This window comes from Bubalus kerabau, chromosome 12, assembly GCF_029407905.1.
Source record: "Bubalus kerabau isolate K-KA32 ecotype Philippines breed swamp buffalo chromosome 12, PCC_UOA_SB_1v2, whole genome shotgun sequence".
Taxonomy (NCBI): Eukaryota; Metazoa; Chordata; class Mammalia; order Artiodactyla; family Bovidae; genus Bubalus; species Bubalus kerabau.
The window spans coordinates 90399400-90424219 of NC_073635.1; the positions used below are offsets into that span (position 1 = coordinate 90399400).

Below are 24820 nucleotides of genomic sequence, written 5' to 3' on the forward strand. Positions count from 1 at the left end.
AGGAGCTTCTGGGTTCTCCAGCCACGGTCAGCCGCGGCTCCTCCCCAAAGCACTTGGGGGCCTCCGGGCGCTGTGGTGTGACCCCTGGGAGGGCAGTGACCCTGCTGTCCGGCTCCTGGTCTCCAGCTGGACAGGCAGGTGAGAGCACCTCTCAGGCCATCTCCACCGCTTGGTGCAGCCGGGGATTCCTGGGCAGCCTCACAGCCGTGCCCAGCTGACACCCACCCGCTGCTTTAGGGGCCATGTCACCCGCAGGGGAGGCTGGTCGTCACCCAGATGCTGTGACTCACGGAGCCGCATGAACGTCAAAACGAGTTTTCAGTCTCTCTTTCAGGTTTGAGTTGCTGGAGATTTTGAGCTTTGACTCAGTAAGAAGGCGGATGAGTGTAATTGTCAAGTCTGCTGCAGGTAGAGATTTCTTTTCCTTTGTCAAATGGTCCCTTGTGGTTGTGCTTTATTCTGATGCCTAAAGTCTGTGAGGCTCTAAGGGTTTAACCATTTGTTCTCCCTTTTAAACACAGACAAATCTGCACTAGCTGTTCACCTCCAGCCCTGTTTGGGCCCCAGTATCTTAGGCTGGCTTAGTCATCCTTGGATTTTCCCTCAAGGGGAAGTCTGGTGACCCATCCCGAGGGCGACTCCTCACCCACCCCTCAGTTTACACACAAGGCAGCCTGCATCCTGGGTCCCCCACCCCATCCGCGCCTCAGACCCTCCCCTGGTCTGGACCCCCGCCTCAGACCCTCTCCTGGTCTGGACTCTCCCCCTTCAGATCCCCCCCTGGTCTGGACTCTCCCTGCTCAGAGCCTCTCCTAGGACACCTCCCTGACCACCTGTCGGAGGCCTCCGTGGTCTCCTCAGCCTGATGGACTGTCAGCTCTCCCATCCTTTCTGGGCTGCAGGCGTCCTGAACAGGGCACCACACTTGGTCAACAGTGTGCCCGCCCCCGCAGTGCCGAGTGCTTGGTCGACATCGTTGGACTCAGCTTGCTAACTCCATTTCCCATGGCATCTTACCAAGAGATGTGGGATCCTACTCACTTTTGTTTCTTGAAACTAGACCATACCAGGCTATGTTTCTCTCTTTGGAAACCTGCCCGGCGAGCAGGCAGATGGAGACGCTGCCCTGAAACTATAAACAGAGCCAGCCTGAAGGCGGCTGAGGGCACGTGGGAGGGTTCCACGTCACCATGGTCCTCACACCATGTTGACCAGAAGTGCCTGCTCTGTCTCCTGAGCTGGTGGGGACGTCGGGGCGGCTGCCGAAGCCCATCTTTTAGCCGCATCCCGGGAACCAGGCTCCATGCCCTGGGGAACACGGGCAAGTCGGGGCTGGTTCTCTGACCTGCATGGCTCCCTCGCCTCCAACCGGTTGTCAGACGTGATAGCTCCACCCATGAGGCTCACACCAGTGAGCACCGCGAAAGGTCACGTACTTTATGTTGATGGTCCTGTAACACGTGGCCATGGGGCCGGCGGGACGTGGGCAGCGCACTGCCCATCGTGTTTGGAGATGAGTCCCGGTCGCCTGTGCTGCCTCCGCTGCCTCTGGGCGGCGCTCGGCTTATCCAGGGTGCAGGTGTTTGGCTGCTGAGGTTCACACCATCAGGCTCCTTGTCCTGTGACTGCAGGCATACGATGTGCGGTCTAGGAGGTGAACCGTCTCGGGGGCAGCCTGCGAGCCGGCTGTCACGCCCACCGTGGCGGGAAACGATGCCCCCACTGCTCACACCCCATCCTCCGCCCCGTCCGCACGCTGTCCTGGGCTGCCTGGAGCACCACTCGCACCCGGGGCTGGACCGCACATCTGCGCAAACTGCTGCCCTTGGCCATGAGCAGCGTGGCCGAGCCTGGAGCAGGCGCTGGCTGTGGGAACCGAGGGCTGCTGAAAGTCCTTTCCTCGAGATTTCCTGGGGCACCTCTCGGGGCTTCATGGGAGAGGCCGGGCTGTTGGAACCCGCTGTGGCAGCAGCTAATCCAGAGGCACTGACTGTTTAATCAAAGAAAGTGTGAAAGTGAAAGTGTTAGTCACTCAGTTGTGTTTGACTCTTTGTGACCCCCCAGTGGACTGTAGCCCACCAAGCTCCTCTGTCCATGGAATTCTCCAGGCAAGAGTACCGGAGTGGGTTGCCATTCCCTTCTCCATTAATTAAGGAAGTTGTTCTCTAAGCAGTGATTCCTCCCTGGCATTGACACCGGCCGCACAGAGTGACAGCCTCCTGGGCAGGACGGAGACGAGAGCCCCTGCAGCCCGGAACTCAGCGACCTGCCCTGGAAGCCTCTGCAGCCACGGGCGCTGCCCGACCCAGGTGCCCACCCAGTCAGTCACAGCCGTGTGCGGGCACTGTTCTGGAGGCGTCACTTCTCAGTCCTTTACAAGACCGGAGCAGCAGGAGCTAAAGCCGCTGCCCAGTGCTGTCTTCTCTGGCCCTTACGTGTGGCCTTGCACTCTGGACGTTCTCTGTCTGCTTGACCACAGCTTTAGGCTAAACGCATCTCACACTCCAGCGGGTACAGAGGGAAGACAGGTCAGGACGGTGGGAAATCTCAGTCGTTCACAAGCCGTTACCGTGAGTCAAAGAATTAGTCAAAGAATTTAGGACAAAGAATTACTGTTCAAGACTGCATCACTATGCAGAGTTGGCTGCACCACAGAACTTGTTCTGTGTCATGTGACGTGTGAGCATTGCGTGGAAACCACAGCTGGTGCCCTCGTGGATTCCGTGCCAGGCTGGCGGGCGCACGACCAGCAGTCCTGGGTCAAGGGCCAAGAGTGTGCAGGCTTCTCCTAGGCGTTCAAGATTTCTGTCTGAAGACAAATTCAGAAGAGACCCAGGTTCCAGAGACAAGCCCCTGGGTGTTTACACGAGCAGAGCTGTGTGCTTTGCAGGCCAAGAGATTCCTTGTAAAAGAGGAGCCCGGTGCCAGCAACCTGTGGGTCGGCGTGGATGCCGAGTCCCCTCCACCCTGACCTGACTAAGGGAGAGCCTTCCATCTCGAGGGGGGAGGAGCCTGCCCCCCAGCACTGACATGTGAAGTGACCGGGGCAGCAGGTGGGGGGTGGGGTAGTATCATAGATGCTTCTTGTAACTCTTGTGCATGCAGAGGATGGTCCGATGGTCACGTCCAGTGCCCCAAAAGCTCACTGCCCATTTGGGGTCGGCCACACCCTTGCATCTTTACGCCCAACCCCCCAGCCCGGTCCTGCGGTGGTTCATCCCTCACTCGCATCCTTGCCAGGGAGCTGGTGGAAGTGACGGGAGGAAGGCTGCCTGGAGCCAGTGTCCTTGTTCCCGACTTCCCTGAGGCGCTGGGGTTGTTGGAATGAGATGAGGCTTTGTGGGGGCGGGAGTCCGTGGCCTTGACTTTCTCCCAAGTTCACAGGTCACCTGGTCTGTCCACATTTCTGCAGCAGCCTCGGCACTAGTGCCCCGGTTTTGTTTTTAATAAAAGCATCGTTTGAAAGGTGTCTCTGTCTTCCCCTTAGTGTGAGTCAATGAAAGTCTTCTCACCTCATTTTCTAGGAGAAATTTACCTGTTTTGCAAAGGAGCAGATTCTTCCATATTTCCCCGAGTGATAGAAGGCAAAGTGGACCAGATCCAATCCAGAGTGGAGCGCAACGCGGTGGTGAGACGCAGGGGAGTTGGGGGGGGTTCTTGTGCCTCTTCTCCCGTGGCGGGGGGTGGGGGTGGGTGGGCGGCAGGAGGGAGCCGCGTCCCCTCCAGTGGGGCACCGCCCCCCACAGCCTTCCGTTGGCGTTTGGTGGCTGGAGGGGCGTGCGTTTCGTCCAGAATGACAAGCACAGTGTGATGCTGTTGGAGAGAGAGCTCCGTCCCGAGGATTTCTAGGGACTGGCGCTTTCTGTTGCGACTTGACCCGTTCAGTTTTCTCCCACGTTTCACCTGAAGCGAGTACTCAGTCTGTTCTTAGGACCTCAGAGGTTTGTCTCAGGACCGTTGGTTGAACAAGAGTATTCTCTCCCTGTTGGACGGCCTTGGCATCCCTGTAGAAAGTCGTGCAGCCACATATGCAAGCGTTCCCTTTTGGGCTCCCAGGTCTGTTGTGTTGGTCTCTGTCTTTATGCTGAGACCACACTGTTTTGGTTACTTATCTCTTTCCTGTGACTTTTGAAATCAGAAACGTGAGTGCGTCTTTCAGCCTTGTTCTTCTTTTACAAGATTGTTGGTTATTCTGAGTCCCTTGAGATTCCACGTGAATTTTAGGGTGGGTTTTCCCATTCCCTCAGAATGCCATTGGGATTCTGATCAGGGTTGCACAGAGTCTGTAGTTCATGCTGGATAGTACTGCCATCCTGAGCATATTGGCTTGGAATTAATACACACAGGACACCTTCCACCTGCTTAGGTCTCCCGTGACGTCTTTCAGCAACGTATTGTAGTTTTCGGTCTACGAGTCCTTCACCCGCCTCCATGGTTTAGCTCATTCTTAGGTATTTTATTCTTTTTGATGCTATTGTAAATGGAATTGTTTTCTCAACTTCCTTTCTAGATTGTTTTATTTTTGGGTAGTTAGTGTATAGAATATGCAACTGTTTTTTATGCTGACTTTGTATTCTGCACCTTTACCGAATTCGTCTATTACTAGTTCCAGCGTTTTTGTGTGTGAAATCCTTTGAGTTTTCTACGTATAAAATCCTATCACCATTTCCTCCTTTCCAACTTGGATGCCTGTTTTCCTTGCCTGTTTGCTCTGGTTGAGGCTGCCAGTGCCGTGTTGAATAGGAACGGGGAGGCAGTCATCCGTACCTTGTCCCTGACCTTACGGGGAATAACCGTCACCTCTCCTGACTGAGCATGACGCTGGCTGAGCTTCCGTGGGTGACTTTTATCAGGTTGAGGAAGTTCCTTCCCGCCTAGTTTACTGAGTGGTTTAATCAGGAGAAGAGGACAACAGAGGACGAGATGGTTGGCTGACATCACCAGTCATCAGTGGACATGAGTTTGAGCAAACTCTGGAGATAGTGAAGGACAGGGAAGCCTGGTGTGCTGCAGTCCATGGGGTCACAGAGAGCTGGACATGACTGAGTGACTGAAAAATAACAAAAATCATGCAAAGGGGTTGGGGTTTGTCAGATGCTGGGGTTTGGTTTTGTTTTTTTGGCTCTGTTGAGTTCATCATACGAGACTTTCCTCCTTTACTCTATTTGTGTCTGTATGACATTGATTCTCATGTGTTGAGTCAGCCTTGCATTCCTAGGATAAACCCCGCTTGGCCATGTAGATAATCATTTGGAAAAGCTGTTGGATTCAGTTTACCGAGATTCTGTTGAAGGTCTTTGCATCTTTGTTTATAAGAGATAGTGACTAATTTTCTTTCCTTGTAATGCGGTTGTCTGGCTTGTATATCAGTGTTGTTTTATATACAGTGTCAGGTTTTTAGTAGTATCAGTACTTAGCCGGAGGAGTAGAGAAGAGCATTTCTGCTCCATGTTTCCATGTGGGGAAGCCCCATATCTGCTTTGACAAACAAGGTTCCATTTATTCCTAAAGCTTCTGCTGACCGTCCACTCCAATTCTGCATTCTGGGACAACTCTGGATTATTATCCTCTTACCTTTGTTACTGAAGTCTTGCCTTTCGATGGCCCTGGCTTGTATTATGTGTTCCCGTGCTTACGAGTCTGATTGAACACTTTGCAGTCGCTCAGTCGATCGTGACTGTGTGTGTTCAATGTGCACTCGAGTGGTTCAGCCGCAGACGCCCGGCGCCGTGGGTGGGGGTCTCTGGTTCTCCGCTTTGTCGCCTCAGCTGGACAGCGGATGTTGGGAAAGCTTCTGGGAGTGACCCTCGGGCCCGCGGTCAGCGCTGCCGTGTGAGCTTCCGGGAGTGACCCTCGGGCCCGCGGTCAGCGCTGCTGTGTGTCCGGCAGGAGGGGCTCCGGACCCTGTGCGTGGCCTACAAGACGCTCATCCCGGAAGAGTACGAAGGCATCCGCGAGCTGCTGCAGGACGCCAAGGTGGCGCTTCAGGACCGAGACAAGAAATTAGCAGAAGCCTACGAGCAGATAGAGACAGATCTGGTGCTGCTCGGCGCCACAGCGGTGGAGGATCGGTAAAGACGCACCGAGCTTGTTCTCAGAAACCGTGATAGTGTGAAGGGGGAGCGGGGGCTGCCCAGGGTCGGGGGTGGGGGCGTCGTCTGCCCGGGCAGGCTCTCCAGTTGCCCTGGGTGGCAGCGTGCCGGGGTCAGGGGTCAGGCCTGGGTGATCCCTGACTGTCCACCAGTAAGAGGCCTGTGAGTCGCATTTTGCCAGGAGAGAGCAGGAGTGCCAGCAGTTCCACACCTGGTTACAAACAGTCAGGATACAGGGCTGCTTTTCCGTTCTTCTTTACAATGGAATCAATAACTGAATCTCTTCCTAGATGAGTCCCTAGATCTTTCCAAATACAAGTGTAAACATTTTAGACTTTAACAGTTTTTGTCATGACTCACTGAAGAAATTCAAAATGATGAAGTAGAAGATTGCAAAAGCCCACCGGAATAGCTGCTCAGGTTACCAGCTACAGATCTTCAAGATTCTGCACAGGAAGGACTGACCTGTCCCGACTCTGCATGAGGGACAGGAAGGAGCCCTCTGTCCACTGTGTTGTCTGAAGAACACAGTGAAAGGAACAGATTATAGTTTATTTTGAAGAAAAGAGACAAAAAATACCGCAACTTAAAAGCATGAGACAGGAACTTGAGGAGATTACTGAGCTTCTGTTTCCCAGCGAGTTTGAAAGTGTTTGTTTATTTAATGCTCACTTATCTTGGTTGCGCTGGGGCTGGTGGCTGCACGCGACGGCCTTCTCTGGTTGCAGCGAGCGGCGGCTGCTCTCGTCGCAGTGCGTGGTTTTATTCCGGTGGCTTCTCTCGTTGCCGAGCACAGGCTCTGGTGCAGGGCCTTCAGTGGTCGCGGCTCCCGGGCTCTAGAGCACAGCCTTAGCCATGGCGCACAGCTTTAGTTGCTCCACGGCATGTGGAATCTTCCCAGACTAGGGACTGAACTGGTGTCCCCTGCGTTGCAAGGGGAGTCTTAACCACTGGACCACCAGGGAAGCCCCTCAGTTTAAAGGTCTTGGAGGTCTGTATTGGTCCAGGATTTAGATCCTGGTCTCAAAACCTCCGTTTTTCCTGGAGGTTGGCATTCCCTGGGTCCTCGGTCTCAGCAGACAGTTGGCCGACAGCCTGGTTTTGTTCTTATTTTAAGTCCTGACCCCTCTGCCTCTGGAAGCACGTCTCGGCACAGAGCCGCTGTGGTCACGGACAGCTTGGTGATGGGTCATGTGTGAGGATGAGGAGGGTGTTCGGAAGGGGCCTGCTTGTCTGGGGAGGGGGGACTGGTCTTTGGAGGAAGTAGGGGGGAAGGGGAGGCTCTCATGGGTGGAGGGACCCTCGCCAGCCGAGGGCCTCTCAGGTGCTGTGGGAGCTGTTGGCCTCGGTGGGGAGCTGGGACCTCAGGACGTGGAGAGTGGACCCCCGGGACACGGGAGCGGGTGGCTTTGAAGTGGTTCTGTTTGACCACAAGTTATTTCTTTAAAATCTCTAGCCAGCACCTTTACAGATCCCTTTGAACCTCATTTACTTTTTCCTAAAACAATGATGAAATCACAGATTTTTTTTGTGTGTCTAGAATAGTAGGAAGTTTCCGCCAGGTTCTACCCCGATCATCGCAGTTAGAATCCTTTCCTTTCCTTCCTCTCGGCGCTGGACAGACAGGACACACCCCTGATACACGCGTGTCGGCAGTCAGGCCTCTAAGACCCAGAAGACAGGGCAGCCCTCCGCTCCCCACCCCCCAGCCCCGCCCTGAGGCAGGCGGGGTGTGACAGCAGGACAGCCGCGCCAGGGTCAAGAGGGCCGTTTATCCTCACACACGTCCTGTGAACCCTGCAAGCTTTGCGTTCTCCACGTGTAGAACAGGGTCATCAAACGGTCCTCCTCCAGTGAGGTTTCAGCAAAGGCAAGACGTGTCAGGCAAGTGCTTCCTGCAGCGTCTGACGCTCAGGGGGCCTGTGATGCCAGTCAGCCAGTCCCAGGCCACGGCGGGCATCCTCCTGTTTCACGTTCTTTAGGCGAACCAGGGCTCCAATTGGACAGGAGGCAAAATTAGGACATTTTATGCACAAAGAATAGGGGGTGCATGTCACCTTTTTGCCAGGCCCTGTTTTCCCTGGTCCTGACTTCCCGGTTGGTGTTTGTGAGGGGTCTCCTTATAATTGCCCCATATCTTCTCTGAGCAGCAAGTCCTGCCAGACAGAAAGCCGTGTGCTCAGCAAATGCCATTTACCTCCTTAATATTCGTCCCCGTGGATTATGTGATATCCCATGGTATCAAGAAGCGTTTTGTTGTAAAAAGCTAATGTGAAAAGTGAAAGTCAAAGTGTTAGTCGCTCAGTCATGTCCAATTCTTTGCAACCCCATGGACTGTAGCCTGCCAGGCTCCTCTGTCTGTGGGATTCTCCAGACAAAAATACCTGAGTGGGCAGCCATTTCCTTCTCCAGGGGATCTTCCTGACCCAGGGGTTGGACCTGGGGTGTTGCAGTTAGATTCTTTACCATCTGAGCCACCTGGGAATAGCTCCAGGTCCTTTACAGTAAATCACAGGTCAGCACCAGGGTGCTTTTTAACTTGGGGGTGAAAATCAAGACAGGGTAGCACACCCCAAGTCCTTGGACTTCTCCAGCTTGGTTTGCTTGGTTTGCTGATGAGGGTGTGTCATGCCCCCCGCCCAGGCTGCAGGAGAAGGCGGCTGACACCATCGAGGCGCTGCAGAAGGCGGGCATCAAGGTGTGGGTGCTCACGGGCGACAAGATGGAGACAGCGGCCGCCACCTGCTACGCCTGCAAGCTCTTCCGCAGGAACACGCAGCTGCTCGAGGTCACCACCAAGCGGCTGGAGGAGCAGAGCCTGCACGACGTGCTCTTCGAGCTGAGCAAGACGGTGCTGCGCTCCAGTGCCAGCCTCACCCGGGACAACTTCTCAGGGTAGGCAGGTGTCCAGGGCGTTCGCAGAGGCGGGGTGGCCTCCATGGGCAGGGCAGTGGCCTGCACTCCCTTGTGCAGACACAGTTCTGTCCTCTGGTCCCTGACAGTGTCCTGCGGTCGAGATCCTGACCAGAGCCTTGTCTTTGTAGCAACTGTGATGTGTCTTTTGTGTAGAGGGTGTGTGTGCGCGCACGCCCATGCTCACTGGCAGACTGCTGATAGAGGATACAGAGAGGCTTGATTCATTGATTTACACACTCTCGTGCGTGAGGCAATGCCCACCTATTTCTGCGACACCTGGGGGCCGCACTGTGGATTCCTCGGGGCCTCTGCCAGAGTAGGTGTGGGGGGACAATGACACATGGTTGTTCGTCAAGTGAGAAAAAATAGTCAATACACAAGAGTTGTTTTTTCCAAGAATGTTCAGCAATTTATTCACATTTTATCAACGTTGTCTGTGCTGGTCTTAGATGCACGATCTGAAATTAGACTTCATTTGAACTTAAATTTTCATTAACTTAGGAAAAGCAAATGGGGCTCTCTAATCATATACGAATTTAAAATTATTCATTCATAAATAGTACAAAGCTATTTCCCTTTACCTGGTCTGCAGATTTCTTTTTGGGGCTTAGATATGTTTCTTGTAATTTTGAAACCCAGCAAAGAGAAGTATCATGACCACGTTCTTCCCAAGACAGGCAGAGTAGCAAGGAGTTACCAGCTGTGGCCATCAGGACTGTGGGGCTGAGGTGTCTGGGGGTCGGGAGAAAAGGCCGACCTCTCCAGATGGCGGGATAGATGCTCTCCTGCTGTTGTACTCGACCTGCCCAGGAATCCACAGTGGTAACTGTTGTTTGCTTTGCCCTAGTGAAATGAGAACATTAACTTCACACACAATTTTAAAATGTAGTCAAAGGTCTTGCAGCCACGAGTCTAGACTGTCTTATTATTGACAAAAGAAGAAAATCCACTTTCTTAATCCTTGTTCCTGAATTTGTAGCATTGCTAGGTATCCCCTAGAGTAGCTCGGAGAAGGCAATGGCACCCCACTCCAATACTCTTGCCTGGAAAATCCCATGGACAGAGGAGCCCGGTGGGCTGCAGTCCAGGGGGTCGCTAAGAGTCAGACGTGACTGAGCGACTTCAGTTTTACTTTTCACTTCCGTGCACTGGAGAAGGAAATGGCAACCCACTCCAGTGTTCTTGCCTGGAGAATCCCAGGGACGGCAGAGCCTGGTGGGCTGCCTTCTCTAGGGTCGCACAGAGTCAGACACACTGAAGCGACTTAGCAGCAGCAGCAGAGTAGCTAGTCTCCTCGAATCTCTTTGACTTGGTTACTGAGAAATGTCTCTGGTTTCTGTGACCTGACAGACTCTCAGCCGACATGCAGGACTACGGTTTAATCATCGACGGAGCCGCGCTGTCCTTGATCATGAAGCCTCGGGAGGACGGGAGCTCCAGTAACTACCGCGAATTGTTCCTGGACATCTGCCGAAACTGCAGCGCTGTGCTTTGCTGCCGCATGGCCCCGCTGCAGAAGGCCCAGGTGTGCTGGGGGCGGGGCTGCAGGAGGCCAGGTGTGCTGGGGGCGGGGCTGCAGGAGGCCCAGGCGTGCTTGCGCGCTGCATCAACCTTGTGTAGTGACGTCCAGAATGGAACAAAGGGTGCTGTTTTGTCTTCACATGTTACCTTTTGGGTTAAGTGACTTGTCAAACTTTTATGCCAATTAGTGTTTCAGTCTTGAATCAAGAAGACAAGCCATAGTTTCCCCCTCATCCTTTCTGTCTTGCATCATGGAACATTATACTTATGCACATAAATCGGAAAAAAAAAAAAGACTGTAAAGAAACAGACTAAAAATTTGGAAATTATTCATTGCATTGAGCTATCAGATTTGGTTTTGCACACATGACAAATTTGAAAATTGAAAGAACGGCTTATTTTAAAAAATAGATGCTTGGTACAAGGCAGCTTGGCATAGCGCCATCTTCTAACGGAGTGCATCATTCACACACTGCCCCGCCTGAGTTTAAATCTGCCTCCCCCACATTTGCGTGAGGGGGGCAGCCCCTGAAAATGGCTCCATGGGTTTCTTGTCTCTGTCCTCAGCCTCCTGCTTAGCCTGCTCCTCTCATCCCCCTGCGTTCATTTCTTAGCTGCTTCTGCTTAAGTATGTTTCACTTTTGACATGAAAAAGACTTTATCCTGTATGGATAAAATGTACTGAATATAATAAATAATTCAGTTTAAACACTTAATTGTTTCATCTTCCTTGACTAACTTTGACGTCTTTGTCATTTCTTCCTGGTTAGTGGATGACCTTTGCAAAAATAAAACAGAGTGAGAAAGTCTGCATTCACTTCTTTTCCAGATTGTTAAGTTAATCAAGCTTTCAAAGGAGCACCCGATCACCTTGGCGATCGGCGACGGAGCGAATGATGTCAGCATGATCCTGGAGGCCCACGTGGGCATCGGTAAGCCCCTGGGCTCTGCCCCCTGCTTCTCGCAGTGACCGGGGTTTGTCCCTCAGCTGGACCAGGGGGGACACAGACCAGGCAGGACCATAGGATTCAGACACACGTTTAGGGTGCGCCTGTGATGCAGAGCGTTCAGGGCTGGAAGCCCACAGGAACAGCTCAGCCTAATCCTACTTTGCCCGTCCCCGCGTTCCCCTGTGAGGGGCAGAGGAGGGCTTACGTGGCGCATGTGCTCCCTTCCTGCAGGCGTCATTGGGAAGGAAGGTCGTCAGGCTGCAAGGAACAGCGACTACGCGATACCCAGGTTTAAGCATTTAAAGAAGATGCTGCTGGTTCACGGGCATTTTTACTATATTCGAATATCCGAGCTTGTGCAATACTTCTTTTATAAGGTAGGCTCTCCTACCTCTCTGCTCCTCTCACCATCTCGGGGCAGGTAATGGGTTGGGTGGAAGGCTGGCCGGCCGTGATGCCCCGAGGCTACAAGGGTGACTTGTCCCCGAGTAGAAGGAAGGGCTCCATGGGAGGATTCCTGGGAGGAGGCGCCCAGCCCTCTTCTCTCAGAACTGAACGTAGCACCACCGAGAGCCACACTGTCACAGGTCGAGGAGGGGCCTTGAACAAGTTCCTCCTTCGTCGTGCAGTTTGATTCTTCGCTGTCCACTGACACCCAGGGTGCCTCCTCATTTTTCTGTTAGGAGTTCCCCTTTGCTCTGACCTCGGGGAGACCGGCCTGGTCCCGGCTGCACCATGGGGGCCCCTGAAGTGAAAGGGGAGTTTTAGAGTCATTGCCCGTCTTGGAGGATGAGGGGCGCTTTGCCCGGGGTAGAGCGTGTCATGGGCTAGCCTCTTGGGAACCCGGTGACGCCCCTAACGCTGCGCCCTTGAACTAACAGGCATGTGGCTTGCCTTTCAGAACGTCTGCTTCATTTTCCCTCAGTTTTTATACCAGTTCTTCTGTGGGTTTTCACAGCAGGTGAGTCGTCAGGCCTGAGGTCGAGCTCCCCTGAGCCTCACCCACTGTCCCTGAGTGTGGCTGTGGTGGGTGGAGGGTGGACGGCGGGGCGTGCAGGCCAGGTGACCCCCATCCCACCACTGACCTGCTTTCACCCGAAGCAGCCAGACCAGAGAAAACTGAAGCTTGAAGATGGAGATCAAATTGCAGGCTTGCATACATCTTTTTGTTGCCGCAAGTTTGCAGTGGGGTCAGCCACTGGGGACTGAGTGGGGTCAGCCGTTCATCCTGACCAGTCAACCTCACGATGCTTTGAAAAACATCCTGGCCCCTCAGTCTCTGTAGAAGAGTGGCTCTGTGTGCATTTGAGAATTCTCGAGTTTGTCGGCCTCTCCAGAGGAAAAATACATGTGCATATTTAAACAAATTCCCCGAAAACCTCGTCAAGGTGCCGGGGCGCTGGTCTCACGCGCTTCTCGGCCCCGCAGACCCTGTACGACACTGCCTACCTGACGCTCTACAACATCAGCTTCACCTCCCTCCCCATCCTGCTCTACAGCCTGATGGAGCAGCACGTCGCCATGGACATGCTCAAGAGGGACCCTGCCCTCTACAGGTACCGCGAGCTCCACGCCGTAGACACCAGAAGGACGGGGCAGCCTGCAGATCATGCCAGGCTGAAGTCCTTAAAGACCAGAAACAAAAAAACAAAACCCCAGACCATCAAGTTAGCTGACACACGCGCCTCCCCAGAAGGTTCTTCACTTCACATGGGAAGCAGTGTGGCTTAAGTGAATGTTCTCTGAAGTCAGACAGAGAGGGTTCACGCTACACTGGAAATGTACACATTCAGCCAGTTTGTCTTTCCCTGTGAGCCTTGTGAGAGCTTGGGGTGACAGTGTCTCCCCCGTGACCCCGGTGCATCCGGGCAGAGTCACGTGGGTTCCACCCAGGGAGAAAGGAAGTTAACAGAGCTGATCCAGGGTGCTCTTTTCTGCTGAGAAGTATTTCTTATAACAAGGAAAAGATTCTTCTGTTGTTTTAGAACTGCACCCCACATCTCCGGCCACATCAGTGTGCCCTGCTGTTGCAGCTTTTTACATTAGACGTGTTATCTCCAGAACATGTTAGGTGCACGTGTGCTTGTAAGGGCTTCCCAGGTGGCTCCGTTGGCAAAGAATCTGCCTGCAAAGCAGGAGACCAGGGTTCCATCCCTGAGTCGGGAAGATCGCCTGGAGGAGGGCATGGCAACCCACTCAGTGTTCTGGCCTGGAGAATCCCACGGACAGAGGAGCCTGATGGGCTGCAGTCAGGGCGTCGCACAGAGTTGGACGTGACTGAGCGACTCAACACATGGCTGTAAGAAAGAGTAGAGAGGCTCCCTGGAGGTTTTGTCTGGAGCCCCCCGTGGGGACATCTGACTGGCCACCTGCGGAAGCACAGGACAAGGTTGCGGCTTGGGTCCCGACACCCCACCCCACCCCTCGCACTGGCGTTGCCCCGGTATCACTGGGCCTGTTCCTGTGCACGTGTGTGCCCATGTGTGTGCGCACTTAATTCTGTGCAAGCTTTTCACGTGCGTGCTCCTCCAGCCACACCCCTTGCCAGCCCCGTGGCCTTCGCCAGAGAGGTCAGCCATTAAATGAGATCTGGGAGTGTTGCTGTCCTAGGTCATCCCTGCAGGCGACAGAAGAGCAAGCCTGGATCGTCCCATGGATCTGGCCATATGGGAGGAAATCTAGGGAATAGGGGAACACAGCCCGTTTCAGACGCACTCCTGGGGGGAGTCCTGCAGCTCCTCCTCCCGAGCTGAGCTGACAGGTGCAGGGAGTCCTGCTGTGCTTCGTCACTGGTGGGTGCCAGGGTGCCTCACGCCCTGCGTCCTAACTTCCGGAAGCAGGAGTGTGGACCCCAGCCTCTTTCTGCCCGTGGTAGCCTCCCAGTCCACTTTGAGGAATAAAACGTTCAAATAGGAATTGTCCAGAAAGGCCCCTGGGTAGCACAGCTTCAAGCAGGAATTGTCCAGAAAGGCCCCTGGGTAGCACAGCTTCAAGCAGGAATTGTCCAGAAAGGCCCCTGGGTAGCACAGCTTCAAGCAGGAATTGTCCAGGAAGGCCCCTGGGCAGCACAGCGCTACGTCTAAAAAGCAGTTTGCCTCTGCTGCCAGGGCCCTCAAGCGAGTGTCTGCTGGCCGCTCCCCCGTGTCAGCTGGGACATTCCCGTCACCCCGTACGGTCGCTCCGTGCTCATGCTGGCCGCTCCCCCGTGTCAGCTGGGACGTTCCCAGCACCCTGCATGGTCGCTCCGTGCTCATGCTGGCCGCTCCCCCGTGTCAGCTGGGATGTTCCCGTCACCCCGCACGGTCACTCCGTGCTTATGCTGGCTGCTCCCCTGTGTCAGCTGGGACGTTCCCATCACCCCGCACGGTCGCTCCGTGCTCATGCTGGCCGCTCCCCCGTGTCAGCTGGGACATTCCCATCACCCCGCACGGTCACTCCGTGCTCATGCTGGCCGCTCCCCCGTGTCAGCTGGGACGTTCCCATCACCCCGCACGGTCGCTCCGCGCTCAGTGCTCCGACCTCAGTGGTTTCAGCCAGGAGAGCTGCGTGCTGTGAGCTGCCCCAGGCTGTCCCGGGGCCAGGTGTGGTCTTGAGAGCAGTGGCAGGCAAGTGTGTCCAGCAGCCGCAGAGTGTGATGTGTGGCCTGGGGGTGTGCAGACCTCAGGCCCACCTGCTCCCCTTGGCTCCGTGGGCTCACGGCATGTGCCGATCAGTGGGTGGGTGGGGACAGGGTTCTGCCGAGAGCAGGACAGATGGGCGGGGATGGGGGGTCCAGTGGGCTCACAGCGGTGCCGGTCAGCGGGCGGGTGGAGTTGGGGGTCTGCCGAGAGCAGGACAGACGAGTGGGGACTGGGAGGCCTGTGTGCGTGGCCAGGCTGCCCCAGGCCCCATGCTGGAGCTCTGCAGAGTAGTGTTGGGCCTCATTCTCCTGCCGCCCCCCGGCCCCTGGCTCTGCCGTTCCGAGGCCCTCAGTGGGTCAGGGGCCCTGGGACGCGGCGAGGCGCCAGGTGGGCGCATCCTTGTGGACGCCTCACACGTCTCCACCTCTTCCTCCCTCAGGGACATCGCCAAGAACGCGCTTCTCCGCTGGCGCGCATTCATCTACTGGACGCTCTTGGGCTTGTTCGATGCGCTGGTGTTCTTCTTCGGTGCTTACTTCATGTTTGAAAATACAACTGTGACCAGCAACGGGCAGGTGCGTGAGGGGCTGGGCCGTGGCGACGGGGCTGCAGGGTCTGGGGGTGAAGCGCGGGATGGCCCACGGGTCGGCGTCTGGGTGTCCGCTGCAGATGGGGCGGACCCAATGGCGGGACTCTGCCGACTGCAGGGACACCCTCTCGGGGTGGGCGGGGTCCAGCCTTTATAGCTTGTATTTCACCATCAGGTATTTATCTAGGGGTCCAACTCAGTCATCAGGACGTGGCTTATTTAATTTGGGAAATAATTTGGTATTTAACCCACTTTAGCGTTTGCTCACGTCCGTAGCTTAAGTTCTGTTTCCTTAGCGATGGGCAGTTTACGGTGTAGTTTCTGATAGACACACAGCTCTCTGGGTGTTTGCATAATCTCTGGGGGTTGTTTTATTTGTGTCTCGCTTTTTTTTCTGCCGCGGCTTCCTTCCCACTCTCAGATAATGACCAGCAACACACACATGGTAAGACATCTGTGGGTGTGTCTTCTATGTTTCTGGAGTGCATTCCGAATAAAATATTTCTCGAAAATATTTTCCAGCGTGACCCCATCTGTGTGCTTTGTCAGTAGAGATGCCTTTAGCCCGTCCCCCACGTCTGTGGGAGCAGGGTCGGCCCGGAGACCGTGTGTGTCCACCTGGGTCACGTCTCCCTGGATTTCCGTGCCAGATCGCCCGCCGTGTCAGTGATGTTTTCTGGATCTGTGTGGTCTTCCCTTGCCCTAAATAAGTAGGAAGACACACAGGCGGGTGCGGCCGGGGCGGGATGGGGGTGGGGGGGATGCTCTGAACATGGCCGACCCCTTGCTGCCTGGAGAGTCGGGAGGCTGCGGCCCCAGGCATCCTGCTTCCAGTCCAGTGTCCCGGGGTCGACAAAACAGAAGGGGGCTTTGAGCAGGGGTCCCCTGCTCGTCCTGCTTGACGGGGCGCCTCTCTCTGCCCATCTCTCCCTCTGTGTGTTTGGCCTGAAGTTCTGAGTCTTGCTGTGTGTCCTGGGCAACTTGTTTGCCCGTCGATTTCTCTGTTCCTTTTTTCTCGTGGCTGAAAAGGACTGTTGTCTCTCATTGTAACTTAAACCAGCATTTACAGAATTGAGGGTTTTTCAGAGCTTTACTGCACTTTTCTGAAATCTTCCCAGTTTTAGAGCCTTCATCCTCCTGCTTTTAGCTGAGTGGTTCTCGGGTGCTGCCAGCGATGGTGGGGCTGGCTCGCGCTGTTTCTGGTTCTTTGCATCTTCACGGAGCTCTCCCTGGAGCCGGCACTGAGCACTCACCCGTGTGCATCTTGCAGAGCTCAGGCTCCGTGTCCTGAGCACCAAGGTCCCGGTTCCGGGCGTCACCCTCGCCCCCTGCAGCCGCCCCTCCCGCTGGACGGTTTCCTGGAGTTAAAGTCGAGCAGGCAGATGCTCAGGCACACGCGGGGCGATGGCGGGGGTTTAGAGCAAGCCCGGGTGCGTGTTTAGTCCATGAGGCTGCCGAACAGCGCGGCTCTCATGTCCGCAGATGACGTGGTCAGCCCCGCCTTGCAAGCCCACAGACGGCGGGTGTGTGTGTGGGCAGGACGCACACCCTGGCCATGGACGCGGGTCGCTGGGCAGCCTCGAGCACAGACCTGGGCGGGGGCCACGTGTCGTCCAGCTGCTCTGTGGTCAGAGGTACTGGCCCGGATGGTTTTGAAGTCCTTCCTGTGAGCCAGGGCTCCTGCTGGTCCCTGTCTCTGTGCCCCTCGCTCCCGAGGGTGCGCTGAGCCACTCCAGCGTCCAGAGGGTCTTTCCTGAGATTCTCAAGCACCTTTCCCCTCGGCCTGCGGCTGAGTGCCTTTCCTCGGTTGATCTTGGACAGAAGTGTTGGTTAGAACCTGGAACGATGACAGGAAGGGAGCCGGAGGTAGAGAGGCCCCCAGTCGGTGGGGACCCAGAGCTCTGAGGCCCCAGGGGACAGAACCCACACGAGTCACGCACCTCTTGTCATGGGAGACGCTCCTGAGACACCCAGTGATGTCAGCAAGCAGCCGGCAGGACAGTCCTGCAAAGGGAGGTGCTGGACGTGGGCCTTTGTCCACCGCTGGGCCTTGGGTCCCTCGTGCTCAGGGGACCGTGAGCAACCTAAAGACTCAGAGGCATGAGAGCGAGACCAGTGCTAAGTGGCACAAGGCCCGCGGGGCCCAGGGCGGACCTTTGTCCCCAGGAGTGCAGAGGCCAGGAGAGTGGAGGCCCGGGCTGAGTGCGCACGTTGTCTGTGGTTGGACTCTGGACCCAGAGGCGGCTTCTTGTTCCAGACTGCTGATTCTTAGATGATTCCTGTGCGTCCTGCGGGTGGGAGGGTTGGATCTCTCACAGAACTGAGAACATGTTACCAGCTGGTCTGTGTCATTCAAACTAAGCTGCAAACAGAGCTGTGAGTCCGGCGCAGCCTCGGGCGGCCGGTGCCCCGTGACGGCAGCTGCCCTTCCACGGAGGCCGCATCTCGCTGCGACCTCGGCGCCTTGCCCTGCGACCGTCAGGAGGCGACCGCTGGTGGGATGGTGCCGCCGCCTCGCCCTGCGACGGTCAGGAGGCGACCGCTGAGACCCCATTCGACTCAGGAATGTTCGTGGATCTGTCGAAAGGACGATAGAATCGGTGATGACCTTTGAAACAGAGAAATTCAAGTTTGGAGTATCTTCCTCACAGACAAGAGCCATGCTATTTTGCAGATGAGAATAGAAGACAGTGATTTTACTGTAGTTGAGCAGTGGGGCATTACCGGGTGGATGGTTGAAAGTTTAGGGTGCGTAGTAATAGAAGCCAGGAAGTTCCCGAGAGCCGGCCTAGGACCCCTGCCTGGCAGGCTGAGCACAGGGCCACCCGAGGCTCCACAAGGGTCCGAGGTGGCACGTGGAGCGAGCATGATAGACGGTCCTGCAACTGCAACCTTCAGGAAACACAGGACGTGTTGTTGTGGAATCATCTTATACATAAAAACTGAATCAGTCTGGGCCTTAGAGCGTCTGTGAGCAGGAAAAATTTCCTGTAGAGTACTCAAGTCTCAGAGGAAAAAGAGTGTGAAGAGGAGGGATTAAACCAGGACCTGGGTGTGGGGCGGCGGGGCCGGAGCTGCACCTCCTCGCCCTCCCACACGGCCCCGACGGTCCTGGAGCCCCCGCAGGGACGGGGGACGCCCTGTGGATGAGAGTGTCACCCCATGTGACCACCCCACGGGGACACAATATTCCTTTAGGAAATCAGACCGGACGTAGGGCTTCACTGGGGACTGGGGAACTGACCTCACTTGGAAAAAGTCTCCTCTGGACGAGCCTTTGACAGAGGGGGTTGGAGCCCAGTGAAGCCCCCACTAGAGAGCGTAGAGATGAGGACAGATGGTTTCAGTGTCTCGGCCCGAGCTGTCCCGTAGCTGAGGGAGCTTGGGGGAGCTCCTGGAGCATTACGTGGCCGCGTCCCCATGAGCGGGGACGGCCACCCCCCGCGTTGTCCTTAGGCCCACACGCGCAGTTCTCTGATATTTTATGGGATCTCGGGGTTCCCACCCAGCAGGGGTGACAGACACGGGGGCCTGGGGCATAAGGAGGCAGAGGCCCGGACCCAGGGCTCCTGCCGCGCAGCTGAGGGTCCCGGGGGGTTCAGAGCTGCCGCCTCCTGCACCGTCACTCTCTGCTTTCGGCTGAAAACGGCAGCTTCCGGGGAGAGGACACGGGCGACTCGTCCTCCCACACCTGCTGGGCGCGCCCAGCGCGGCCCGCCCGACCTCACTTCCTGCCCAAGCTGTAAGCCTTGAAGGCAGAGCGCTGCTTTGGGAGGTTCCCGGCCCCGGCACGTCACTGTGGGGGCCATCCAGACCCCCGCCCCTGCCTGGGGGAGGCCAGTGCCCCCCAGTCCACCAGGTCCCCAGGCATGGCAGGTGTCCCCAGCTCCGGACAGACACCCCTCTGGTGAGAGCCACTGAGCCCAGTTTTGATCACTATGATGAAGTGAAGAATCAAGCGGTGAGGGTCCTTAGGTCCGTTTCCTACAGAAGTCCTAATGCTTCGGTTTTTCTTCTAGAATATTCTATAAGCAGATTCTGCCTCACTAACTGCACACCCACACACTCACCTGAAGTGAGCACCTGCAGGGACGTTTCCTTGGCCGAGAACGGACCGCAGTTCCAGCTTCTCGCGCTTTGTGGTGTACAGCTGTGTGTCTTCTGAAAGGAGAGCAGGAGCTCTTCTGAGAGGCGCAGCTCGCAGACCTGACAAATCAGAACTGGGCCTGCCAGCTCTCGAGAAGCAGCGTGTCCAAGAGGCTGGTTTGTCCGCAGGATAAAGCCTCTTATCTGCCCGGGGTTTCCTTCTGCTTGTGTCTGCGTCTCTGGGCAAGAAGCGTGCTGCCTGTCTCCTTCCTGCTGGCCAGGGCTGCGCCTCTCCGGCCACGCTGTGTGGCCGGGGCCGCGCCTCTCCGGGGCTGCGCTGTGTGGCCGGGGCCGCGCCTCTCCCGGGCTGCGCTGTGTGGCCGGGGCCGCGCCTCTGGCCGCGCTGTGTGTCCGCGGCTCTGGCCATGGACCTGCCCTGGCCTCTGTGCAGCTCCGTCCTGTCTCCCCATTCCCTTTCAACCCCCCCCCCATGATGCCGCCCCAGGAAGATGCCACCCGTGGTTTGTTGTCGGAACCCTCAGGGTTTTGAGTTGGAAAGAGGTCAGACTCACTCCACTAAGGCTCACTTCGGCCACGCAGAGCGGGTCGGGTGGGACGATGGGCTGAAGGTCTTGTCTGCTTAAAGCGTGGGCTGGAGGGGCAGGGTGGGTGCTGTGCACACCAAGACTCCAGCTCCCGGGCCGTCCCGTCTGGCGCATGGGGCGCCGAGGGGGAGACTCGGGCGGCCTGCAGGAAGAACTGGGCGGCCACAGATGCTGCTGGAGCCGGGGGCCTAGGTGCAGCCCACCCCCCATCACGGTGACACCAGGAGGTCCCCGTGTCTCTGGGGTTGGACGAACAGGCGGTGGGTGGGTGGGATGCTCGGAAGCTTGTGTTGAGTGTGGAAGAGGCAGTCTGTATTAATAAGAGGTGACTGGACTTTCTCTCCGCAGGTGTTTGGAAACTGGACGTTCGGGACCCTGGTGTTCACTGTGATGGTGTTCACAGTCACCCTGAAGGTACCTGCCCTGCACACACGTGCTTCCGTGCACTGGCCGCCCAGTGGCCCTGGCCCTGACCCTGACCCCGGCCTGCCGGGGTCATCTCCCCGCCACTAACGTGGCCTCGGCCCTGAGGGGCGAGCTCAGAATTACACAGCAGGGGAGGAGGGAGATTCCACAGCCTTTTCTGTGTGAAAGGACTGGAATTGGACTGCTTTCACACGGCAGGCAGCCCCGCCCCCAGTGTAGTCAAAGGGCACTTTAACTGAAACAAGTGTATTGTGGAAAACTGAGCTCGTTTTTAAAGTCAAGTCAGGCTCTTCGTGGAGTATCGTCATGAAGGTCCCAAATCCTACCAACCTGGGTCGGAGAGTGAGACAGGATGTCCCAGAGCCGTGTCCTGGGCAGTAGCATCTCCTGCAGGGGGCGCCCCAACCCCGGGGTCCGGGCACTTTCCGGCAGGGTGGGAATCTGGGCTGTGTTTCTCCCACACAGGCCCCTGTAGACGCTCTGGCTGAAGTTAGGGGTTTGTGTCTGCTTCCTGTCCCGCCCCCCCGGCTTCCTTCTCCCAGGCTCCCGCCGACAGGCCCGATGGCGCCACGGCTAACCTCCTGGTCTCTCTTCAGCTGGCGCTGGACACCCACTACTGGACCTGGGTCAGCCACTTTGTCATCTGGGGTTCGCTGCTGTTCTACATCGTCTTTTCCCTCCTCTGGGGAGGAGTCCTCTGGTACGGATTTGATGGTTTCTCAGTCACCGTCGTATCACCGAGGCCTGAAGGCTCAGTCCCACCTCGTCCCGCGTGTGGGTGCAGGTTGCGTGCCCACTGTGTGCAGGAGGGGCTTCACACCAGGGCCTGGGGCCCACGGGGACGAGGCGGAGTGATCTCCCTCCCTCCCTTAGGGGAGACACGCTGCATCATGAGCATGATGGGGGACAAACAGGCCAAACCCTCCAGGAAGGGACTGACCAAAGGTCGGGGACAGCTTCCCCAGAAAAGCTGTTATTTAAACAGAAACTTGGGAGAAAAGCGCTGACCTCATCCTGTGAGTGTTCTGGGCCGCTGGCCCTGGGCTGAGGCAGGGTCATTCCTAAAGAAGGAAGCCCCGCAGGCAAGTGCCCCAAGGCAGGCCCGGAAGGAAGGCTCCTCCGGAGACCATTAGGACACTATGGAAGGTTTTAAACAGAGGAGCCACGGAGCCCAGTTGCACTTTTCAGAAGGTCACCGTGCTGCCGGTTGAACGTCCACCTGGGGGTGGACAGAGACTGACCCAGCCATCGGTCCTGACGGGCGGGCGGCGGCTGCGTTTGTCTCAAGTGCGCCTCTGCACGCACTCTGTTCTGCCCAGGGTGTCCCGTCTAAGTGGCCGGCCTGGTGAGCTCCTATTCGCCCCTCAGAACCCGGGGGCCCGCCGTGCTCCTTGGCCCTTGCCCCGGGTCACGTCACGTCACAGGCGGGCATGTCCACCTGGCCCGCAGGCGCTTGTTCCCGCCTGTCACGCAAGTGCAGGGGCTCCTGTGACCCCCCCTCCTCGGGCGCAGCACGTCCTGAGCAGGGCTGCGGCTGGGGGCAGTGAGCCAGGCCCAGGCCTGCCCAGACGTGAGGCCGGAAGCAGTGTCCCGTCCACCTGGCCTCCCCGCTACTGCGCAGGGATTGAGGGTGAGGGCAGGCAGCCCCCGACCCTGGGGAGAGGCCCCTGGTCCATCCGGTCCCGGTGTGGAGGCTGCTGTGTGGACGTCCACCCCGTGGCCCGCTCCACTGCTGACCTCTAGTGGCCATTCCGTGCATTACACATCGGGAAAACCAGACCTGCCCTTGGTGGATTTCCCGCCACCCGACTTCTGGCCTGAGATCCCTGCGGCTCTAGTGAGCTTTCCAAGCGGCTGTGTAAGAGAAAGTCTCCCCCAAAACCCCCCGCCTGCTCCTGGGCTGGACACTTAGGAGCATGAAGCCGTGAGACTCGAATTTAGTGCAGCCACCGCCCATTTCTAAGGCATCCCAGGTGGCTCAGATGGTGAAGAATCTGCCTGCAATTCAGGAGACCCAGGTTTGATTCCTGGGTGGGGAAGATCCCCTGGAGAAGGGAATGGCAACCCGCTCCAGTATCCTTGCCTGGAGAATCCCATGGACAGAGGAGCCTGGCGGGTTGCAGTCTGTGGGGTCACACAGAGAAAGACAGGACTATTACCTTCCCTTCACTGCCCGTCTCCAAAGGCATTCCTAGCCCGCCTGGCAGGGAAGTCATGTCATTCTCTGTATTTTTATAGAAATTTTAAAAAATTATTTTGGCATAAGCTTGTGTTTAGCCATTCTGCTAATGAGAACACTATCTTCTCTGTATTAATAGGTATTGAGCAAAACCCCCTGTTTCATGTTTAAACGTCTTCCCTGCTGTTCTGAAGCTGAACTTCTGGGGCTTGTTCCCTCCTTGGAATGACCTCATAGAACTCCCCCTCCTCTCATGCTCGCTACCCAGCCTTCAGGGCAAAGTCACGCAGCGCTATGGGGAGAGGCCCCCCTGGTGAGCCGGTGGCGAGTGCAGCGGGTGGACCGTGACCATCAGAGATGGATGTGGATCCCGCCAAGGCAGATGGCCCTTCGTGCGGGACTCGGGGGTCTCCGCCAGCTCCTCATCGGCCATCGTGCTGTGGTTTTCTTTCCCTGGACACTGCAGGCCCTTCCTCAGTTATCAAAGGATGTACTACGTGTTCATACAGATGTTGTCCAGCGGCCCTGCCTGGCTGGCCATCGTCCTGCTGGTCACCGTCAGCCTGCTGCCTGACGTCCTCAAGAAGGTGCTGTGCAGGCAGCTGTGGCCCAGTGCCACCGAGAGAGTGCAGGTACCCTTGGGGCGGGGGGTGCAGCTGGGGGCACCGTGGGGGGCCCCAGGGAGGCAGCGGGAAAGGTGATCTGTCCAATGGTGACTCCAGGTGCCCGCTGGGGGCCTGCAGCCAGGGGGTGCACCGTGGGGCGGGCCCCGGGGAGGCAGCAGGAAAGGTGATCTGTCCAATGGCGACGCCAGGTGCCCGCTGGGGGCCTGCAGCCAGGGGGTGCACCGTGGGGCGGGCCCCGGGGAGGCAGCAGGAAAGGTGGTCCGTCCAGTGTTGCTGACGGTGACATGTGATTTTACACCTGAACTACATGTTCAGTGGTTAGACTTGGAAAGGTAGGCCCTGAAATAAGGAAAAGATTAAGAGAAAAAGATTAAGCCAGTACAAAAGGCAAATTATTTTGTGTGAACCTAAACAAGTTTTTTTGATTAATCCTTATTTTGAAGGTAAAATTGCTTTATTTTTAGGGATGGAAATGTGGGTCACACTTTAGCATTCATTTTGGGAAATTCTGGTCATGAGTAGGTAGGGTTGTTGTTTTCCGTGCTCCCAAGGGGACGCCAACAAGCAGAACTCTGGATTCAGGAGATGGGTGAGACCTAAGGATGCCCAGGCCAGCGTCCAAACAGACGTGACCTGGAGTTTCTAGAGAGCTCTCAAGGAGCGGATGTCCCCCACCTCTTTACCCCTGTGACCCTGCACCCCTCACCCCTGTGATCCTGCACCCCCTCACCCCTGTAACTCACCCCATGATCCCACACCTACTCACCCCTGTGACCCCGCACCCCTACCCCTGTGCACACTCCTCCCCCTGTGACCCCACACCCCTGCCCCTGTGACCCCTCACCCCCATGACCCCGCATCCCCTCACCCCCGTAACCCCTCACCTGTGACCCCACACACCCTCACCCCTGTGATCCTGTACACCCCCCCCATGATGCCACACCCCTGTGACCCCACACCCCCTCTACCCATGATCCCGCACCCCTCCCCCGTGAACCCTCACCTCCTCGCCCCTGTGACCCCACACCCCCTCCCCCTTCTCCCACACCTCTTCCCCCACCCCCACCCCGTCCTTCCGTGGCCGTGGCCGTGCGCCCTTGGGGAGGAGGAGGGATGCTCTGAGAGGCAGAGGCCGCAGCAGGCCATCCTGCAGGATACCTGTGCGGGTGAAGGGGGTGGGCGTGCAGGTGAGTGACAGGAGGGCGGGGCG

The 24820-nt window shown here is 56.8% G+C and overlaps 1 protein-coding gene across 2 annotated transcripts in view; it reads left to right on the forward strand.

The window, feature by feature from the left end:
- The window catches only part of ATP11A (ATPase phospholipid transporting 11A), a 103006-nt gene that overhangs the window by 71336 nt on the left and 6850 nt on the right, over positions 1 to 24820 (forward strand). For both annotated transcript variants that reach the window (XM_055543050.1, XM_055543051.1), the window contains exons 16-28: positions 335 to 408; positions 3525 to 3628; positions 5890 to 6071; positions 8736 to 8987; positions 10359 to 10533; positions 11359 to 11461; positions 11711 to 11856; positions 12381 to 12440; positions 12908 to 13035; positions 15539 to 15674; positions 20728 to 20793; positions 21402 to 21505; positions 23451 to 23616. In XM_055543050.1, the coding sequence (XP_055399025.1) occupies positions 335 to 408; positions 3525 to 3628; positions 5890 to 6071; positions 8736 to 8987; positions 10359 to 10533; positions 11359 to 11461; positions 11711 to 11856; positions 12381 to 12440; positions 12908 to 13035; positions 15539 to 15674; positions 20728 to 20793; positions 21402 to 21505; positions 23451 to 23616 (1696 nt within the window). The remainder of the gene's footprint in view (positions 1 to 334; positions 409 to 3524; positions 3629 to 5889; positions 6072 to 8735; positions 8988 to 10358; positions 10534 to 11358; positions 11462 to 11710; positions 11857 to 12380; positions 12441 to 12907; positions 13036 to 15538; positions 15675 to 20727; positions 20794 to 21401; positions 21506 to 23450; positions 23617 to 24820) is intronic.